Here is a 20,324-nt window from a genome sequence, read left to right on the forward strand (position 1 = left end):
ACAATGAACCAAAAGCTTAGTTTGCTATTATCCAATGAAACAATAATAATAAATATAAATATAGGTAGTAAGTATACTATTAAAATATATACCAAGCGGCATAAACTCATTTTATTATATCTCAGCGTTTATAGTATATTATTTATTTATATTATCCGACGATCATAGTCGGATTTTAATAGAGACTATTTTAGTTTTGAACTTTGAAAGTTGATGACACTGCAATATTAACTCGCTTTCTCGTCTCTGACAAAAACCCCCCTTTGTCGACTGGGCATTTCCCTTTGGCTCAAAGGGGTGCGGCATAAGCTATTCCAATTCCGTGGTGGTGACAATAAACAGAAACTTTGAAATTAAACGCGAGTCGATTGCAATAAAATGGTCGTTCAATCTGTGATTTGAACGCCTTTAGAAAGTTTCACAGCTTGTTTAGCATTCGGGCGGCGTTCGAACTTTGAATGTCACTCCCAATAAAAGTTGCCGTGTAAAAAAAACCCAAAAGTCGGCGCCAAATTGAGTGCAGGCTTGTCACGCGCAAAGGGCTGGCTTTTACTATTTTTTTCATGTAAGGACAGTGTAAGGAGGTTTTAGTATGATAGCAGGTACTTATCCTTTTCATGAAATGAAATCGTAAGAGCTTCCGACACTAGAGACTTCCGAGCATTCGTAGATTTGTTTTGCTTGATCAAGCTGCTTGATGCGCGCTTGATGCGCCCGACAAGCAGCAAGCGGCACTTGTCTCGTTTCGTACGTGATCGATGCAGAGGTTAGTGAAATAAAATATTTTTTATCAAAATAAGTACAACGGTGATTTTATTTTTCACTTCGACTCGCATTTGTCCGGTTTTTTCTTCTATTAGACGACAAGAACGGCAAAGATTTTCGAAAAATAATTGTTATTAAAAATAATTTTAATTTTAAAAATTTTGGTAGTTAGGTAGGCAGCTAACTACCTCCTACCTCCAGAGTCCAGACTGTGCGCATGCGAAAGTTTTCTGAAAAATCTTTGCTTTGTAATAAAAAATAGGTACTTAAGTAGGTATAATCAACTCGAATTTAGAATTCTTGGAAGTTGAGGCTGCCTGGAAAGTTTCGCCATAACATGCAAATTGGGAAAGTTCCAGCTAATTGCCCGCAACTCCAAACTTTCAAGTTGGCTCGACCTCAGGTCGGCGCGCGACGCCTGGTCGAGCATGCTTAATTAAGCGTCATTGTAATATCTGGAGGTGATAGCTAAGTGGTTAAGAGTTAAGAGTTATGACGTCGCCATTTTATTCAAGTCAAGGGATTAGTAGATCTATTCCGGGGGTGTCCGGCATGGTATGATTTTAAAGAGGCTTCTAGATACCAGAATTTGAGAGGATCCAAAATTCTCAACTATCAAGTCAGAAAAAGTGCACAGGCTACTGAAAAAGCTGAAATGGCTGAAAGTAAAAATAGTTTAAAAGTTAAAACAAAAATATTGCAAGTTTAATCAAAAATATTCTATTGATTTTTTGCATCATTGTTCAGTGATAATATATAAACGGAACGTGACTGGACAACGTTTAAGAACTTGCAAAATTTTCCTATTTCGATTTCTATAACGATAATTAATTAATGGTAAAAAAAATTAAAGAGCAATTTGAAATTAAAACAATCTAGCAGTCATTATTTTATTACTTATGGTTTCTTGTTAAAGTAACGTCCACTGATGCAGCTTGGTGACGTAACGTAGTCTGTGTATGTGACAGGGACTTTCCGAACGCTAGTCGAAATGTCAGTTGTCAAAATCGTGTCAATATCATAAACGGTGATCATAAAATTGCGTGTGCCTAGCCGTGAACTTTTCAAGTTATTTGCCTTGTTTTTCTTCAATAATTATTAACTTCTTGACGACCAGCAATGTCTGGAAAGCTGAACAAATTCGAGACACCCAGCTCGGCAAGCTCAGATAGGTAAATCGTGTGGCATAACCTAAGTTATTGTTTGTTTGGCTTGCACAGCTGTCTTGCGTCAACAGTTTTTTTCGCTTCCGAAGGTTTTCGTGTGTGATTGACCGCGAGGTGGAGAACCCTGTATTATTATGTGCAAGTGACTCAGTGACAAGCGCGATATTCGGCGAGAGTGCAGTAAAATCGTGCCGCCAGCGGCCTGGAATCATAACCTCAGCGTGGACTCATTGTGTTTTATTTTTAGACATTTATTTAGTTCATTGGCAGCTTACTTTACGCTACGTGAACCGGGCACGTGCTCGGACTGATAAATTTCCATAAGTCGACCTTTAAAGTTTACCCTAGCGTATGAAAATTACTCAAAATTATAAATATGGCACACGGTTCTGTAATCTTCGCGAATCCGTAAGACTTTTTGAATGATTCCTTATGTTGTCTGTTGTCGTGACTAAAACAAAGCTTACTGCCTGCTTCTGCACTTTCTAAAAACTTACATGTCCGTATTTTATTTTAATTTTAAATGTTGCTTTTACTTCATTAAAAGCTAACTTTTATATTGTGCTTGCAAAACCTGTCACTGTCAGTGAATAGAAAATGTAAACAATATTATGCATCAAGATTAATATAAACAGATTCATAAATAGGTACACTGATAAGATAAGAACCATGATGTTATGAGAACTGGTTAGTCATGCATCCATATATTTCAATATTAGATGTGATAGTTATATTTAAATTTGACATTGAACTGAACTGAGTCCTAGCAACTTGTATGTAGAAATTAATGTTTATGATAAAACTAGCTGATGCCCGCGACTTAGTCCGCGTGGATTTGAGTTTTTAAAAATCCTGTGGGAACTCTTTGATTTTCCAGGATAAAAAGTAGCCTATGGCCTTCCCCGGGATGCAAGCTATCGATTACTTAAGGCTTTATAATTTCAAATCAAAGTTATGTCAATTAATAAAGCAAAAACTAAATAGATGACTCATTTAATATAGTCATCATACTTATATTTACCGGTCATTTTTTAAATTAGTTTTAGGTATAAAATAAAGTCTCAATCTTAATTACTATAATAACATTGATACTGGTTGCCCTTGAAACTAAAATAGAACCAGCAGAAAGCAGAACAATAAATTGTACAGCTAAGTCATGCCTCTTTAATTCCTTTGACCTTAATTATAAATTGTATTAGGTTTAACTAGTTCAAGAAGTACTTGTGTTTGTGCAAATCTATCTATCTTTACTACTCTATAGTCTATACTTTATAGCCTCAATAGCTCAACAGTTAAAGAGCGGACTGGATTGGGTATTTGACTCGGTATTTGACTGACATATTTAACTTTTTTATTACTTTATTATAAACTAGAATAAAAATAATTACATAAACTGAAAAAAACTAATTAAATCGATTAAAAAACAAAAAATTTACAAGCATTTAAATATTTCTGATTAGACAGAGATAGCGATACAGCAGTTTGACGTCACACCTACTAATGCCATAGTAGCTTCGTGCGGTTTCATACAAATTTTCATTTTGCGAGAAAGGGATAGGAAGACCCTCCCACTCAAAAATTTTTTCCAAAATTAAAATGCCTGTAACTTTGTAAATCTTTGTTGGATTTTAATATTTTTTTCAGTGTACGTCATTATTTTTATCCTAGTTTATAATAATATTTATCAAATTCGAAAGTAGGCAAATACCCAATTCCGGAAGGTCGAAGGTTCAAGCCCCACTCTTGCACTATTGTCGTACCTACTCCTAGCACAAGCTTTACGCTTAGTTTGAGGGGAAAGGGAAATATTGGTCATATTGGTCAATTCTCTTTTCTATTTTTATAATAATAGTATCTGCCTGTGGCTTCATCATCATCGTCATCATGATCAAACGTTCACAGTGACTCAGAACTGGCCCTAGAACTAAGCGAGCAAGTTTTCCTGGATGAGGATGACTACACGCGCGCCCCAGCTTCGCCCACCACAGTTCCTAATGTCAGGCCCTACCGCCCGCCCTCCACAGGTAAGCAAAACGTTTTTTAACGACTAATAAAATAAAACGCACAACAGACGGAAATGTGCGGAAACCAGCCCAGAGCGAAGAAGAACGTCTAATAAACATTTATCGTCTTCATTGTCTCAACCTCTATTTCAATTACAATATCAATATCATCAATTCAGTTGACAAGCAAATGACAACACCCGCACACTCGGCTCACTGAGGAAAGCGGACGGAACATACACCAAGGACGACAAAGAGATAAGCGAAACGCTCATCGAAACACACTTCCCTGGCTGTAGAATAGTAGACTCAACAGACTGGGGAAGCACCCTTGGTCACCATCCAATAGAAGAGGATTGGGACTTTGCCAACAACATAGTCACGCGAGATAGAATCAGCTGGGCTATTGACACCTTCCACCCTTTCAAAACAGGAGGGACCGACACCATTTTCCCAGCACTTTTACAATGGGGAAAACTTCAACTGACACCATGGCTGGAAATAATATACAAGGCCTGCATAGCATACAAATACATACCAATGGCCTGGAGAGAAGTAAAAGTGGTCTTCCTACCAAAACCTGGAAGGAGTGACTACACATTGCCGAAGTCCTTCAGACCAATCAGCCTTACATCTTTTCTACTAAAAACGCTCGAAAGACTTGTTGACAGGTCCCTCAGGGACAGAACCTTAAAACATCTACCTTTACACTCACATCAACACGCTTACAGTACGGGCAAATCAACAGAAACCGCACTTCATTCTGTTGTTACCAAAATCGAACATGACCTCGAAAACAAATTATCGACACTAGGCGTGTTCATAGACATTGAAGGAGCCTTTGATAAAACAACTTTCGGTAGTATAGACAAAGCTTTGGAAAGATACAAGGCGTCAACAACCATACGCAGCTGGATAAGAGCTTTACTAGAACAGAGAATCATACAACTAGACATCAACGGAGTCACAAAAGGCATAGTAGCGAGAGGCTGTCCTCAAGGAGGTGTCCTGTCACCAATACTATGGAACCTTGTAGTTGACGACCTGATAACCAAACTAAACAAAAGTGGGTTCTATACCATTGGTTATGCAGATGATCTCACCATCCTAATCAGTGGCAAGCTAGAAAACACATTATACGAAGTCATGCAACGAGCTTTGCGCTTAATAGAAAGATGGTGCAATGAAAACGAACTTACAGTAAATCCGAAGAAAACAGAGATGATACTGTTTACCAACAAAAGGAAAATTGAACTAACCAAACCACCAACTTTGTTTAACACAAGCCTTGAACTGTCCGCAGAGGTAAAATATCTCGGTGTGACACTGGACAGCAAACTCAGCTGGAAAAGGCATACAGAAGATAAAACCAAAAAATCACTAGCAATACTAAACCAATGCAAACGCATGCTAGGGAAAAAATGGGGACTAAAACCAAAGATAATGAAATGGTTATACCTATCGGTAGTAAGATGTTCACTAACATATGCTGCACTTGTATGGTGGCCAAGAACTCTCCTTACTACCGCCCAGCAAGAACTACAGAAATTTCAACGACAAGCATGCCTCGCCATTACCGGCTGCATGAGTACCACACCAACAGCAGCGTTAGAAGTCATATTGGGCATTCCGCCCCTACACATACACATCAAAGAAGAAGCAACACTCGCAGCCCTGAGACTGAAAACCTCAGGGCATTGGAAAGAACAAAACACAATGCACACTAAAATTCTAGGGCAAAACATAAACAAAGAACCACGTTTGCAGTGGAAATGCGACAGAACCGAAAAACAACACATACTAGACAAAAACTACAAGATAAACTCAGAGAAGAACTTAGATCCGAAGCCAGCACAAGACACAATAGAAGTGTACACCGACGGATCCAAAACGAAAACGGGCACAGGAGCTGGAGCCTACTGCCAAGAACTAAACATGAGAATAAGTCACGCACTCGGTAAGGACAACTCTGTCTTCCAAGCAGAGTGTGTGGGCATTATGACCGCGGCTATAGCCGTGGCCAATCGACAGGTAACAAACTTTAAAATTAACATTAACTCAGATAGCCAAGCTGCTCTTAAAGCCTTGGCTAGATTCTCGACGACCTCACAACTCATACAAGACTGCCACAAGACTCTGGAAACACTCGCCATGTCAAACGACATCACCCTAAGGTGGGTCAAAGGACATGATGGAGACCAGGGAAACGAGGCGGCCGACGCACTAGCACGAAAGGCTACGACATTGAAGGTGATCGGGCCAGAACCTATTGTTCCCATACCCTTCAGTGAGTATAAAACCTGGTTGCATGAACTAACACTAAAAGAGCATTCCCAACTATGGGCAAACACAACAGACTGCAGGCAAGCCAAAGAGGCTTTCCCCAACATAGACAAACGGCAAACTAACAAACTACTCCGCCTGGACAGAGGTAAACTTAGGAAGGTGGTGGGACTCATAACAGGGCATAGCCCACTAAACAAACACCTTTTCGTTATAGGTGTTACCGACAGTCCTTTGTGCAGGGCTTGCATGGAGGTCGACGAAACACCGACGCACGTGGTCCTAGAGTGCACGGGCGTAGCAGAACAACGCGAACGCCATTTGGGTTCCCCGACCTCATTCCATGAAGCCCTCGGCAACCTGGGCGGTCTACTCGGCTTCTGGAGTGAGCTTGGATGGCTGGAGTGAAGACTTCAGCGGGGAGGGGCAATGCACGCACAACAGACGGAAACGTTTAAGTGCGGAAACCAGCCCAGAGCGAAGAAAGAAAGAAGAAGAAAGATCAATTCAGTTACAATATCCTACACCTAATTTGCTAAAAGTCCTCGGACTAATCGCAAATCACAAAATTAAAAAAAAAAAAAATTGTCTCAACCAATAGACAGTAGACATCTACAGCTGGATGAAGGCCTAATGTCGGTTGCGTCCGTCAAATCCCAGCTGAGTTCATCCGGGTCTTCAAACTTTATGATTTCCAGTGTGAGGCTGCAATTCTCGGACATTAGCTGCTAGTGATTAATAAAAAACCGGCCAAGTGCGAGTCAGACTCTCGGAACCCTCGTTCTGTACTACAGTCGTATTTTTTTATATTTTGCACGATAAACTATTATGCATTAAAATAAATAAAAATCAGTTTTAGAATGTACACGTAAAGCCCTTTCATATGATAGCCCACTTGGTACACATATAGTAATACTTTGGAAGTTAAAAATACTAAATACTGTCCATGAATACGTTTTAATTTTTTTTTGTGATGTAACCACAAATTCACGGTTTCCGGATTTATTCCTTCACTTGTGCTATAAGACCTACCTACTTACCAAACTTCATGGTTCTAGGTCAACGGAAATATCCCTATAGGTTTTCTTGACAGACACGACAGACAACAGACATCCATCAGTCCAACAGACACAAAAATTGATTCCTTTCCTTTTGAAATTTATAAAATTATATTCTGTATCTAGTACTATCCATTGAATTAAATATATGAAATGACTATTCTGAACAAAATCATGTTCTATGAAGTTTTCAAAATTAGTATGACATGGGAGCTGATTCTCTAGTACACAATCTCTAAACTAAACTAAATTAACGGTTCTAAATCTAGTGCTATCCTTTTCTGCAAGCAACATTATGAAAGGGATAGCAATAGATTTAGACGTGTCATTTTAGTTTAGTTTAGAGCTTGTGTACAACGGAATTAGCCACATTGGATATCAAGTTTTAAGCAAAAACGAGTTACAACCTGCAAAATTTTTTGTTCATAATGACCCATCTAGTGTGTCTACATGGAGGTCCTTGATTTACACGAAAATTTGTGTAAGTACTAATTCCTTTACAGGTTCAAACATCATGAAGTCGCCTCGAGCGCGCCGTGTTCGAACGACGTCCATGTCGCAGTCCAACAAGCGCACAACCGCAGAGAGCATACTGCACGCGGACAGACGGACCATATACACCGCCGGCAGGCCGCCCTGGTACAACTGCACCGGCGGACAGGAGGTCGAGCCTTTTGTTATTGGTAAGATGTAGAACGTTTTGCGCTCACTGCGCTCGTGTTTGTATCATCATCAACCCATCGCCAGCTCACTACTGAAAACAGAATGAGAAGGGTTTAGCCATAGTCTGCCAAGCTGGCCAAGTGTGTATTGGAGGAATAACTATAATAATCCATACTATCCCTACTAATCCATACTAATATTATAAATGCGAAAGTGTGTCTATCTGTCTGTCTGTCTGTCTGCTAGCCTTTCACGGCCCATCCGTTCAACCGATTTTGACGAAATTTGGTACAGAGATAGCTTGCATCCCGGGGACGGACATAGGCTACTTTTTATCCCGGTATTTATTTACTCTTTGATTTTTATAAAATAAATGAGTTCCCACTGGATTTAAAAAAACCTTAATATATGCGGACGAAGTCGCGGGCATCATCTAGTCTGTACCCAGTAACCAGTAAGTCTGTTGAAGTAACCAGTATACACTATTAAGGTCTCATTTTTCAATCTGTACTTACAAACATTTTGAGAAAACCTATATGTCAAAGAGTTCTCCATATTGGTCTCAAAGCTGCGTGATGTCTACCAAACCGCACTTGGCTAGCTTGGTGGACTGTGACCTAAACCCTCCTCAGTCTTAGAGTCTATAGGTTGACATGATGATGATTGTGTTCTCTTGTTAAGGTATATGTGGTGCGAGCGCGTCCGGCAAGACAACTGTTGCGGCAAAAATCATAGAATCTCTCAACATACCCTGGGTCACCATAGTCAGTATGGACTCATTTTATAAGGTAAACAGGTAAACTTTTTTTTTTTTTTCGAGGGGGAATCTTCTGAAGATACCCAATCGGGTTATGTGGGATTTCTCCCACTAAAACCCCCTCGGTAGCCCTCCTCAGCGCGTTATTGAGAGGCTCCGGGAACTCTAAAGATCGTACGCCGGTGCCTCTCTCGCGCGACGTTCGTTGGACACATCCTGGACAAAGTGCAGCCACTCGCGACCTCGAAGTCCTAGCGCCAGGGACTATTGGTTAGACGGATCAGGACGTTGATTATAAGGTAAACCTATCAAAATATTATGTGGCTACTTCTGTAGTTTGGGCCGTCCACCCCAATTGCCATCTCGACCTGTGGTGTATTATATGACTGATAGTAAATTAATTATACTGGCACATGACTGATAAGAGATAAATTGATAAGTCTTGTAAACAAACATAATTAATTATATTAAATCACACTTGGCCGGTTTTTTCTTGTAGGTGTTAAACGAGAAACAACACCACCTGGCGACGCGCAACGAATACAACTTCGATCACCCGGACGCGTTCGACATCGAGCTGCTCATCTCCGTGCTGCAGCGGCTCAAAGAGGGCAAGAAGGTGGAGGTTCCCATCTACAACTATGTCACGCATTCCAGGGAAAACCGCACCGTAAGTATATCATCCATAGAGGCTAAATTCCTGGCAGCAGGGTGAGCATGGGCGGAGATATAAGTTTCTCCGCTGGGAAAGGATGAAATGTGTATCCCTCTGAGAGATTTATCCACTCTCCGAGCACGGGTGCACGGGTGGATAAAATGGGGGATAGAATTGTTGGTTTTCGAATGTTTTCCTTTACCTACTTGTTATAATAATAATAATAATAATAAATATCTTTATTTGCAGAAAAAAGATTTGACACAAGACTTTGACCACTGGCTCCCAAAGAAGTATAAACTGTGTCATGGGAGCCAGAGCCTTCCCTGTTCAATAAGCTTTTTTAATTTACAATACAATTATTGAGTATCTAACTATTACTTAATAATAAAATCTAAATTAAACAATAAAATAAGATATAAAGTAAAATAAAATAGAATAAAATAAAAATTCACATGGCGTGTGTATATGCGTATGTGTGTGGGTGTATGATTGTGTGTGTGTGTGTGTGTGTGTGTGTGTGTGTGTGTGTGTGTGTGTGTGTGTGTGTGTGTGTGTGTGTGTGTGTGTGTGTGTGTGTGTGTGTAAGTAAATGTGTATATTATTTTTACGTAGAAATGTGGTGTGCGCTTAAAAGTTCTTCAATACTCACATAACTAAGGTTCTTGAGGTAGGAAATTATTTTTGTTTTTGTCGAGTAGTTGTTAATATTATTAATTGTGGTTTTCCTATCAATCGCTTTATATAATAAAGGTGCTAAGAAGGCATGTTATGTATGAGTTATGTTGGGGTTGTGTTTGGGTTGTCTTTGGGCTGTGTTTGGGTTGTGTAAACATAATAACCCAAACATAACCTAAGCGCAACGTAACCCAACAATAACACAAACATAATCCAAATAATGTCCAACAATATGCTAGGGGGTTTGGGCAATTTGAATTTTTTTTTCTACATTGTCTCTAGTCTGGTCTGTCTAGTCTGGTGGGAGACTTCAGCCGTGGCTAGTTACTACTCGTTCCGGTACGATGCCGTGTAGAAAGCGATCAGAGGTATGGGTTTAATGAAACTGCCATACCGCTTCCAAGTTAGCTCGTTTCCATCTTAGACTGCATCATCACATACCATCAGATGAGATCGCATTCAAGGTCTAACTTGTATCAGATTCAGAATAATAAAAGTGGCAAAATAAATTTGATTTTATTTTAAAAAAGCCCGATTTAGTCGGCGTAGATATTGGTTTTTAAAAATACCGTTGGAACCCTTTTCCGGAATAAAACGTAGCTTATGTTTTAACTGTTAAGTCACTGCTATCTTTATTTCAAATTTCAGCCTAATCATTGTGGCGTGAAAGAGTAACAAACATAGACAGACATACAAACTTTCGCATGTAGTGTGATTTTCATCTTTTCTCCAGTTTTTAGTAACAACTAGGATGTTTTGTTTCAGAAAACGATGTACGGCGCAAACGTGATAATCTTCGAAGGTATACTGGCGTTCTACAACACCGAAGTGGTGAAGCTACTCGACATGAAAGTGTTCGTCGACACTGACGCTGACATCCGACTTGCCAGACGACTGAGAAGGTATTAAGCCTAATTTGTAGTTAACTAAATTTTAAATTAGTTTTATGTTGCATAATGAATATTTTCTTTTAATGAAAAAAATATTTCCCCACAGAAATTACTTCATTTTTATATTTAAAAAATTAAAAAAAATTGTCGTTTACGGATTGTGACGTCATTATACACCTTCCGTACAGCGTGACGTTCATGTTAAATTAAATAAAAATCATGTTTTTTTTTAATTATTCTCTCTAATCAATAATGAATTCTAGCCCCATAAACTGCCGCGATACAAAAAAATCACGTCATTTTGTTACTACAGTCCAAGACAGTGTTGGTGGTTTGTGGCCAAAAGATTCTCATTCTGAGGGAAGACCAATGCGCTGTTTTGGGCCAGCTACAGGTTTATAATGTTGATGAATATAATAATTAAGTCAACCTGTCATAACAATTAAGTCATCCTGCCATAATAATTAAGCCAACCTGTCATATTAATTAAGTCAACCTGTCATAATAATTATGTCAACCTGTCATATTAATTAAGTCAACCTGTCATAATAATTAAGCCAACCTGTCATATTAATTAAGTCAACCTGTCATAACAATTAAGTCAACCTGTCATATTAATTAAGTCAACCTGTCATATTAATGAAGTCAACCTGTCATAATAATTAAGTCAACCTGTCATAACACTTACACTTACACTTAGTGTGTAGTAGCACCAATTTCAACAAAGCAATAAGATGGCAAATGGAAAAAAAATCTTAGTACCGACCTAGAACAGTCTCCGACCGCCATGTCGGAGGAAAAAAAGGGAGGAACACATATAAAAAAAAAAACCTGTCATAACAATTAAGTCATCCTGCCATAATAATTAAGCCAACCTGTCATATTAATTATGTCAACCTGTCATAATAATTAAGCCAACCTGCCATAATAAATAGGTCCACCTGTCATAATAATGAAGTCAACTTGTCATAATAATTAAGTCAACCTGTCTCAGGGACATCGTGCAACGCGGTCGCGACTTGGAGGGCGTGTTAAAGCAGTACATGACGCACGTCAAGCCGGCATACCAGAGGTAGGTGTATTTCATAACATAAGCTTTAATTATTTTTTTTTCTAAATTAATCTCAAATTTATTAAATAAACTATTAATAAACTTAAATCTAAAAAAAACAACATTAAATTAAAACTAAAATAAATTAAATTAAATCTAAAACCTCGTCGAGACCACCGCAGCGAGGCATTGTACCCAAGATGCTGGCAGCATTACCCCTTTGGATGGCCAAACTAATTCTTTGACCAAGGTAGCTGCCAGCTCTCGGGTCCCCGGTTGACTCGATAACTCTTTTCGCAATTTCTTCAAAAAGGCTTCAAAGCTTTAATTATAAATGCGAAAGTGTGTCTGTTTGCTATTTTTCACGGCCTAACTGATTCTGACTGAATCATATTATATGTATAAATAATTTTTTTATTTATTATTTTTGCAACACTTACATTTAGCTTGAAAGGCTTATTCCTAATACGTTTCCTATTAAGCTGTTACGTTTCAATTTTAAAATAGGCCTATTTCCATACTTCCATACTAATATTATAAATGCGAAAGTGTGTCTGTCTGTCTGCTAACTTTTCACGGCCCAACAGTTTAACCGACTTGGATGAATTTTGGTACAGAGTTAGCTTACATCCCGGGGACGGCCATAGGCTACTTTTATCCCGGAAAATCAAAGAGTTTCCGATTTAGATTTCCGGAGATTAACCGATTTATATGAAAATTGGTACAGTGGTAGTTTACGCCCCGGAAATTGACATAGGTAACTTTTAATCCCGGAAAAGCATAGAGTTCCCCTGGGATTTTTAAGTCTAGTCTAGTCTAGTCGCGGGCATCATCTAGTGCTATATAGAGCGTATCATTGTATGGAAGACAAGCTAAACCAACCAAAGTCGTGTGATTTCGATGCTTTAAAGAGTTTGTCGTTAAATAGAGTGACTTTACATGGAGTTAAATAAATAATAATAAGCTTTAATATCTTTACAAACATGTAGTTTAACAAGCTTTAGTGTAAGGCCCTGCCTCCTGAGGTAGTGTATGTAAACTGTGTTTTAGGAGGCAGTGTCTTCCCATAATCATAATATTATTTATATTAAACATTGACAACTACTTAAAAATTAAAAACAACTAAGTCGGTACTTATAATTGCTAATCTTTAATATATAAAAGGAAAAGGTGACCGACTGACTGACTGATCTATCAACGCACAGCTCAAACTACTGAACGGATCGGGATGAAATTTGGCATGCAGATAGCTATTATAACGTAGGCATCCGCTAAAAATGGATTTTTGAAAATGCAACCCCTTAAGGGGGTGAAATAGGGGTTTGAAATTTGTGTAGACCACGCGGACGAAGTCGCGAGCATAATCTAGTAATTTATTTTTTTTAATTTCGTATACTAAGAGCATTTGTTTTTTTGTTTTTTGTGTGTGCAGTGTGTGTGTGTGTGTACAGTTTACACTGTATTTAGATGTGGACGGAGATATTTATTTTATTTATTTATTTATTTATTTACAGCTACATAGCGCCCAGTATGGCGCACGCGGACATTATCGTGCCTCGCGGCGGAGAAAACAAAGTCGCGATATCGCTCATTGTTCAACACGTGCACAAACAACTGCAGCTGGTGAGTAATACTGCAGGTAATCACTGAATAATACACCAGGTAATCACTGTAAAATACACCAGGTAATCACTGTAAAATACACCAGGTAATCACTGTAAAATACACCAGGTAATCACTGTAAAATACACCATGTAATCGTCGGGAATACACGCGGTAATCACTTAAAAAATACACAGGGTAGTTGCATATCTGTAGTTATATATGTGGCTTTATGTGTGAACTGTCATGTCAAAAGTATAGGTTAGATTAAATAAATAATAAATAAAAATCTTTTTTATTCGTATAAACTTACGAATGGTCGGATGCATCTACCACTGGTTCGGAATGCCTTTCCTACCGAGAAGAACCAGCAAGAAACTCGGCGGTTGCTCTTTTCAAATATTTGATATAGGTACAAGATTATGCCATGTATAAAATAGTATTTGCAGTCTTGTGCGTTGCTGGAACGAGCTGCAGGTCAAATCCACGCTCTTTTATCATTTAGATAATCTTCAATTGTGTAATATGCTTTTTTCAGGAGCATATTTTTAATAGATTTTTTTAAACTTGTGCAAAGGTAAGTCCAAAATAGTTTGCGGGATTTTATTATAAAAGGTAATACCCATACCCACAAATGACTTTTGGACTTTCCTGAGGCGGAAGGCAGGTAGCTGCAAGTTTGTTTCTGTTTCTAGTTAGCCTATTGTGTAGATCACCAATTTTCTTGTAACTAAGAATATTTTGTCTTACAAAAATTATGTTATTATAAATATATTGAGAGGCTACAGTAAGGATATCTATTTCCTTAAATTTCTCTCGAAGGGAATCGCGTGGTCTTAGGTTATAAATTGCGCGTATTGCCCTTTTTTGTAATACAAAAATTCTCCCAATATCTGCCGCTTTACCCCATTGATTGAGGACTAAAATCGTAATTTTCACATGACACGACACATAAAGCAAAAATGGCAAGTGCATTCTGAAAATGTATACACTTATACGCCGCTTCAAACCATGAGTTGTTGACATCTCAAATTTTGTTATAGCGTGGTTTCAAAGTGCGGGAAAAGCTAGCCATCGCCCACATCGGGCAGCCCGTGCCTGACTCATTGTTCGTGCTTAAGGATACGCCACAAGTAAGCCTTTTACTTTACCCTTTTGACCTCTCCTTTTTAACTAGGATAGTTTAACCAGCAAAAAATAGGGATCTTTTGATATAGCGAAAGAAATTTTTTAGTACCATAACTCCATCAAATCTAAACCTAAATCTATGCGAACGAAGTTGCGATTATCATCCTCTATATATATTAAATTCAAAGTCCTGACTGACTGACTGACTTTTATATCAGCCTAGTCTCAGCCTAAACCGCTGGTCCTAGAGACATGAAATTTTGAGGGTGTGTTCTTTGTAAAGAGTAGGTATCCACTAAGAAAGGATTTTTGGAATAGGGGATGAAAGTTTGTATGAAAGTCCGTCATTTTTCAAGTTATTTGCATGAAAATTGGTATTTGGGTTGTCGGTTACTAATGAAGAACTACGGGGTCCAGGATTTTTGAAAATTCGACCCCCACCTCGATTTTCTAAATTCCGCCCGAGCGAAGCCGCCCGGTTAGCTATTTAGTTTGTAATATAAGTATGGATTAGTATGGATTGTGGCTACCAGAAGCCCTTGTTCCTCAGGTACAAGGTCTCCACACATTCATCCGAAACAAAGACACGCCGCGAGACGAGTTTATATTCTACTCCAAGCGGCTGATGCGGCTCGTCATAGAGTTTGCTCTGTCCTTGCTGCCATACTCTGAACACTCTGTGGACACTCCTCAGGGCTTCACTTACACGGGTAAGTCCTCCTCCCACCTGCATCATCAGAGACCCTCAGTAGTACCATAACCATCTATTGTCACCCAAACCACACGTGTCTGCAAAATTTCAACTCAATCCTGCAATGGGGATCCACACTGCCAATAGAATAGAATAGAATGTTTTTTTTATTCATGTAAACTTTTTAAAAGTGCTTATGAATAGTCAGGTTTCATTTACCACTGGTTCGGAATGCTGTTCCTACCGAGAAGAACCAGCAAGAAACTCGGCGGTTGCTCTTTTTAATTTTTCAATTTACAATGTTATTATACCGTACTATACAAGCCATTGCAGCCCCGTGCATTGCTGGAGCGAGTCAAATCCAAGCTTTTTTATCGTTTACATAGTCTGCGACTGTATAATATGCTTTTTTTAGGAGCATACTTTTAACACATTTTTTAAACTTGTGTAAAGGCAAGTCTAAAATTGGTTGTGGAATTTTATTATAAAATATTACACTCATTCCCACAAATGACTTTCGCACCTTCCAGAGGCGGAGCGCAGGAGTAGCTAGCTTATTTTTGTTTCTAGTTTGCCTATCATGGAGATCACTGATTTTTTTGTAACTGTGAATGTTTTGTCGTACAAAAATTATATTATTGTAAATATATTGTAAATATATTGTTATTGTACAATTTATCCCGACAGGTGATCCCGCATAAGCGAACCGGCCATGGAGGTATATCATCTGTGGAACCGGCTATACTGAGCTGTCAGACACCATAATATAAAAAAAACTGTCATGTATAAACGTAGATAGAGTAATAAAGCGTAAGTAATAATAGAGAGCCTCAATAGCTCAACCGGTAAAGGAGTGAACTGTAAACGAGTGGACTGTAAACCGAAAGGTCGACGGTTCAAACCCCGCCCGTTGCACAATTGTCGTACCTACTCCTAGCACAAGCTTGACGCTTAGTTGGAGAGGAAAGGGGAATATTTGTTATTTAACAAGGCTAATATTCTTTATAGAAAAAAAAGGTAGAAGCAGGAACGTTTGCTTTCTCATTCACACTTAAAAGAGAGCACAGATAAAGTTACTAATGTGATAAACAGAGACGCAGCTAACCTATTTTTGTCCCTTATCGTGTAACTGTTTTTTTTCAAGAATACATACAAGGAATGCCACTTTAGTTGCAAAACAAACTTTGAAAATTCGTGGCGTAATTATATTTCTCATGAGTTATTTACTTGTTTTCACATAAAAAACGTATAATACTATTGTATATAATATTGTTGATCGGTTAATACAAATATTGACTACTAAACAATGGTAATAATTGTCGTGTTATTCATCGTTACGTCGTGCTATCGCTATCTCATACGCGGTTACACAGTACTTAAATCTACCTTTATTACTCTATCTACGGATCTGTCAAACACCATAATTAAAAAAAATACTGTCATGTAACCATAAATCTCCTTAATCTAAGTAAGAAATGAAGATGACAGCTTGCATAGGCCGGACCTCTTGTGGCGCCCTCTGAGATCAGCTGTTTTGCCTGTGAATCCCCATTGGAAGTAGTCAAAAATCAGTTACCAATTTCAACTGAATGACAACATACGAACAAAGCAAAAAATACCTCTGCCCCATATATATTTGATTTTTGATTTAGATTTATTTGTATGATGATAAAAATAGTTCTTTAACTTAAATATCTACGTTTTGAAATACAGGTCTTATTTCTATTGTAATAAGGTCGTAAATGCAACGTGGAGAAGATCTGCGGTGTGTCCATACTGCGCGCGGGGGAAACCATGGAGCAAGCGGTCTGCGACGTTTGTAAAGACATACGCATCGGCAAGATACTCATACAGACCAACCAGCAGACTGACGAACCAGAGGTATGTATGTATTGTAAAACACGTCTTAATTCTATTTGGATAAAGTCGTAAATTAGTACGAGTAAACGAGTAGTAATAGACATGGAACAAGCCGTGTGTTTTTTGGTCGGCCATACTCATACAGACAAACCAGCAGACTGCTGACTGAGGTGTGTATTATTGTGAAATAGATCTTATCTCTCTTGTCATATGGTCTTAAATCGATATTAGTATAATTTCCAACTATTTTATGGGTGCTGATTAAGAAAATAATATCCATTTACACAACCAAAATGGCGGACTTGCATTGTTGAATCTGAAGTTTCACTTCTTACCCGTGTACATACTAAATAGCAGATAGTTATATAGAATATCACAGCCATTTTTTTCACTGTATTTCTTTTTTCTATTCAGCTCTACTACTTACGTCTGCCCAAGGACATCAAAGACTACCGGGTCATCTTAATGGACGCCACAGTGGCCACGGGCGCGGCGGCCATCATGGCCATCCGCGTTTTATTGGACCACGATGTGCCCGAAGAGAACATCAGTCTCGTGTCTTTACTTATGGCGGAGATCGGTGTGCACTCCATAGCCTACGCTTTTCCCAAGGTCAGTTGTTACGATAAGGACATCCTCATGGACGCCACAGTGGCCATCATGGCCATCGGCGTATTATCAGACTATAATGTACCGGCCATCATTGCCATCCGCGTATAATTGGACCACTATGTGCTGATCATCATTACCATCCGCGTATTATTGGACCACGATGTTACCGAAGAGAACATCAACCTCGTGTCTTTACTTATGGCAGAGATCGGTGTGCACTCCATAGCCTATGCTTTCCCCAAGTTTAGTCGTATGATAAAAACATCATAAGCGCCACAGTGGTCATCACTGCCATCTTGTATTATTCGACTACTATGTGCCCGTCATCATGGCCATCAGCGTATTATTAGACTACAATGTGCCGGCCATCATTGCCATCCGCGTATAATTGAACCACTATGTGCTGATCATCATTTCCATCCGCGTATTATTGGACCAAGATGTGCTTGCCATCGTGGCCATCCGTGTGTCACTGGACCACAACATGTTGTTGGTCATGTGACCCGAGAAATATCGCGGTGGTGCGCCCTCCTGATAGCACTTGCGTTATTCTTATCTTATGAGAAAAAGAGAGATTAGAATTACGCGATAGATATTGTGCGAGCTGAATTGCACTTTATTGCGTCGTAGCAAGAGTCGCTATTTATTGAATTTGCGGAGCCAAATTTCTGTGATTGATACTTATTAAATATTCTATTTTAGGTCAAGATAGTGACGTCAGCACTAGATCCAGAAATCAACGAAAAATTCTACGTTCTGCCTGGAATAGGCAATTTCGGTGACCGGTACTTTGGCACCGAGCCGAGTGACGACGAGTGAGCGAGACATATATACTTACTCAGTAATGTATACCTGCCTGAAGAGTGAGCGAGACGTATATACTTACGCGGTATTTATTTAGATGTTGGCAAAAGATGGCGTATTTTGTAACGCAAGTTCGTACAATTTTGCACATTTCTACAACGATAATAGATTTCGAGTGATGTTCAAAGTAAAATGAACCTAAACTGCTTCGTTTTAAGGCTCGAATTCTTATGTCAACAGCCAACGCCCCAAGCGGAAAGTGCGAAATAAAAGTTCGTAGTATACCTAAGTCCCGCAAATTGCTATTGCGCTGAATCCATGTCTCATTAATATCAAAACGACGTCATTTTGACGTCAGCCGAAATAAAAATATACCATCAGCTTGAAACTTCAGTCTAGTGACGTCACTAAAATAGCCACGCACATTAGCAATTTGCGGGACTTATACCTAGGTACTGTGTCAAAGACAAATAAAATTAAAATAAATAAAAATCTTTTTTATTCAAGTAAACTTTCACAAGTGCTTTCGAGTGCACTTTAAAACAAAGGAACTCGGGTCCAGTTTCCTTTAACGTTTTGTTTCGATAATCGAAATCTATCAACATTTTCGAGATGTGCGAATACGTTCTAAGGGTACTGAAAGTGTGAAAACAAAATTCGATATTATAATGTATAAAACGAGTACATACCACGATTAATTTTTATCGATTTACTTTTACGACGATTTTTTTTTTAATATCGACAAATAAAAACAAAAAATTAATCGTGGTATGTACCCGTTATATACATTAAAATATGTCGTTAAACCACGAAATAAGCTTAAAATCATTAAAATTCGATATTTCTCCATATATCTTCAGCCAGCGCGAAATTTCCGTAACCGTAACATATGCCGAAAAAACTAAGCTAAATAGTCATCTATTGCCAAAATCTACATTCTATATTATGATATTTAATGTAAAAGCATTAGAATGTTGTGTCTTCACCTTTATTCTAGCGTGTCGGCAAAAATAGACTGAATTTATTTGACTGTGTGGAAATTGCCTGTACCCCATTACTATTGGTACCTTTTCGTACCATGCTATATTTTGTACCATTTCGTATATAATTATATTTATTGGTACAATATAGTACCATTTTTCACCGTACTAATTTATTGGTACAATATCGTACCTATATTTACCGTATTTACTCTGGTGATTAGCCACTATAGCCGAAATTTGGTCAGGAGGTCATTTTATAGTGAGTGCAAAACAAATAGTCCAATCCAAACACGAGGCGTATCGCATTGTACAAAATATGATCTCAGCCGAGCCGAGTATTTAAACCTTATAGCCTTTGATTGGCTGAGATATTTTCGTGGCATTCAAAAAACCCATTTCTGCGCAGGTACATCTAACTTATAAAAGTTATAGTACATACAGTAGCCGGCAGGAAATATTGTATACCGACCTTTAGAAAGACATATCTAAGCCCTATGAAACAGTTATCTCTTTCTAAATTCCGATATTTATTGCCGGGTACTGTACTTGTATTGTGCGCACTATAGATCGTGTAGAGTATGTGAGTGAGATGGAATGAATAGCACAGTTTCGTTTCGATTCGTTTCCTTATTGACACGAGTTATATTATACGTCTTCGTCTAGATATGGAAGTGT

The 20,324-nt window shown here is 38.5% G+C and overlaps 1 protein-coding gene across 4 annotated transcripts in view; it reads left to right on the forward strand.

The window, feature by feature from the left end:
- Window positions 1–1,789: 1,789 nt before the first annotated feature.
- l(2)k01209 (lethal (2) k01209) overlaps window positions 1,790–20,324 on the forward strand; it is a 38,742-nt gene continuing 20,207 nt past the window's right edge. The window contains exons 1-13 of one of the 4 annotated variants that reach the window (XR_011237519.1): window positions 1,790–1,937; window positions 3,834–3,955; window positions 7,779–7,958; window positions 8,620–8,726; window positions 9,195–9,365; window positions 10,794–10,930; window positions 11,913–11,990; window positions 13,484–13,592; window positions 14,615–14,704; window positions 15,250–15,409; window positions 17,126–17,271; window positions 17,665–17,862; window positions 18,565–18,945. Coding sequence is in view for 3 of the 4 variants with exons in the window: in XM_034975432.2 (XP_034831323.1) it covers window positions 1,885–1,937; window positions 3,834–3,955; window positions 7,779–7,958; window positions 8,620–8,726; window positions 9,195–9,365; window positions 10,794–10,930; window positions 11,913–11,990; window positions 13,484–13,592; window positions 14,615–14,704; window positions 15,250–15,409; window positions 17,126–17,271; window positions 17,665–17,862; window positions 18,565–18,681 (1,668 nt within the window). In the remaining variant the exon portion in view is untranslated. Of the gene's footprint in view, window positions 1,938–2,169; window positions 2,340–3,833; window positions 3,956–7,778; window positions 7,959–8,619; window positions 8,727–9,194; window positions 9,366–10,793; window positions 10,931–11,912; window positions 11,991–13,483; window positions 13,593–14,614; window positions 14,705–15,249; window positions 15,410–17,125; window positions 17,272–17,664; window positions 17,863–18,564; window positions 20,093–20,324 lie in introns of those variants that run through there. The other 3 variants (XM_034975432.2, XM_069502926.1, XM_069502927.1) reach the window with 3 other exon arrangements.

This window comes from Maniola hyperantus, chromosome 14, assembly GCF_902806685.2.
Source record: "Maniola hyperantus chromosome 14, iAphHyp1.2, whole genome shotgun sequence".
NCBI lineage: Eukaryota > Metazoa > Arthropoda > Insecta > Lepidoptera > Nymphalidae > Maniola > Maniola hyperantus.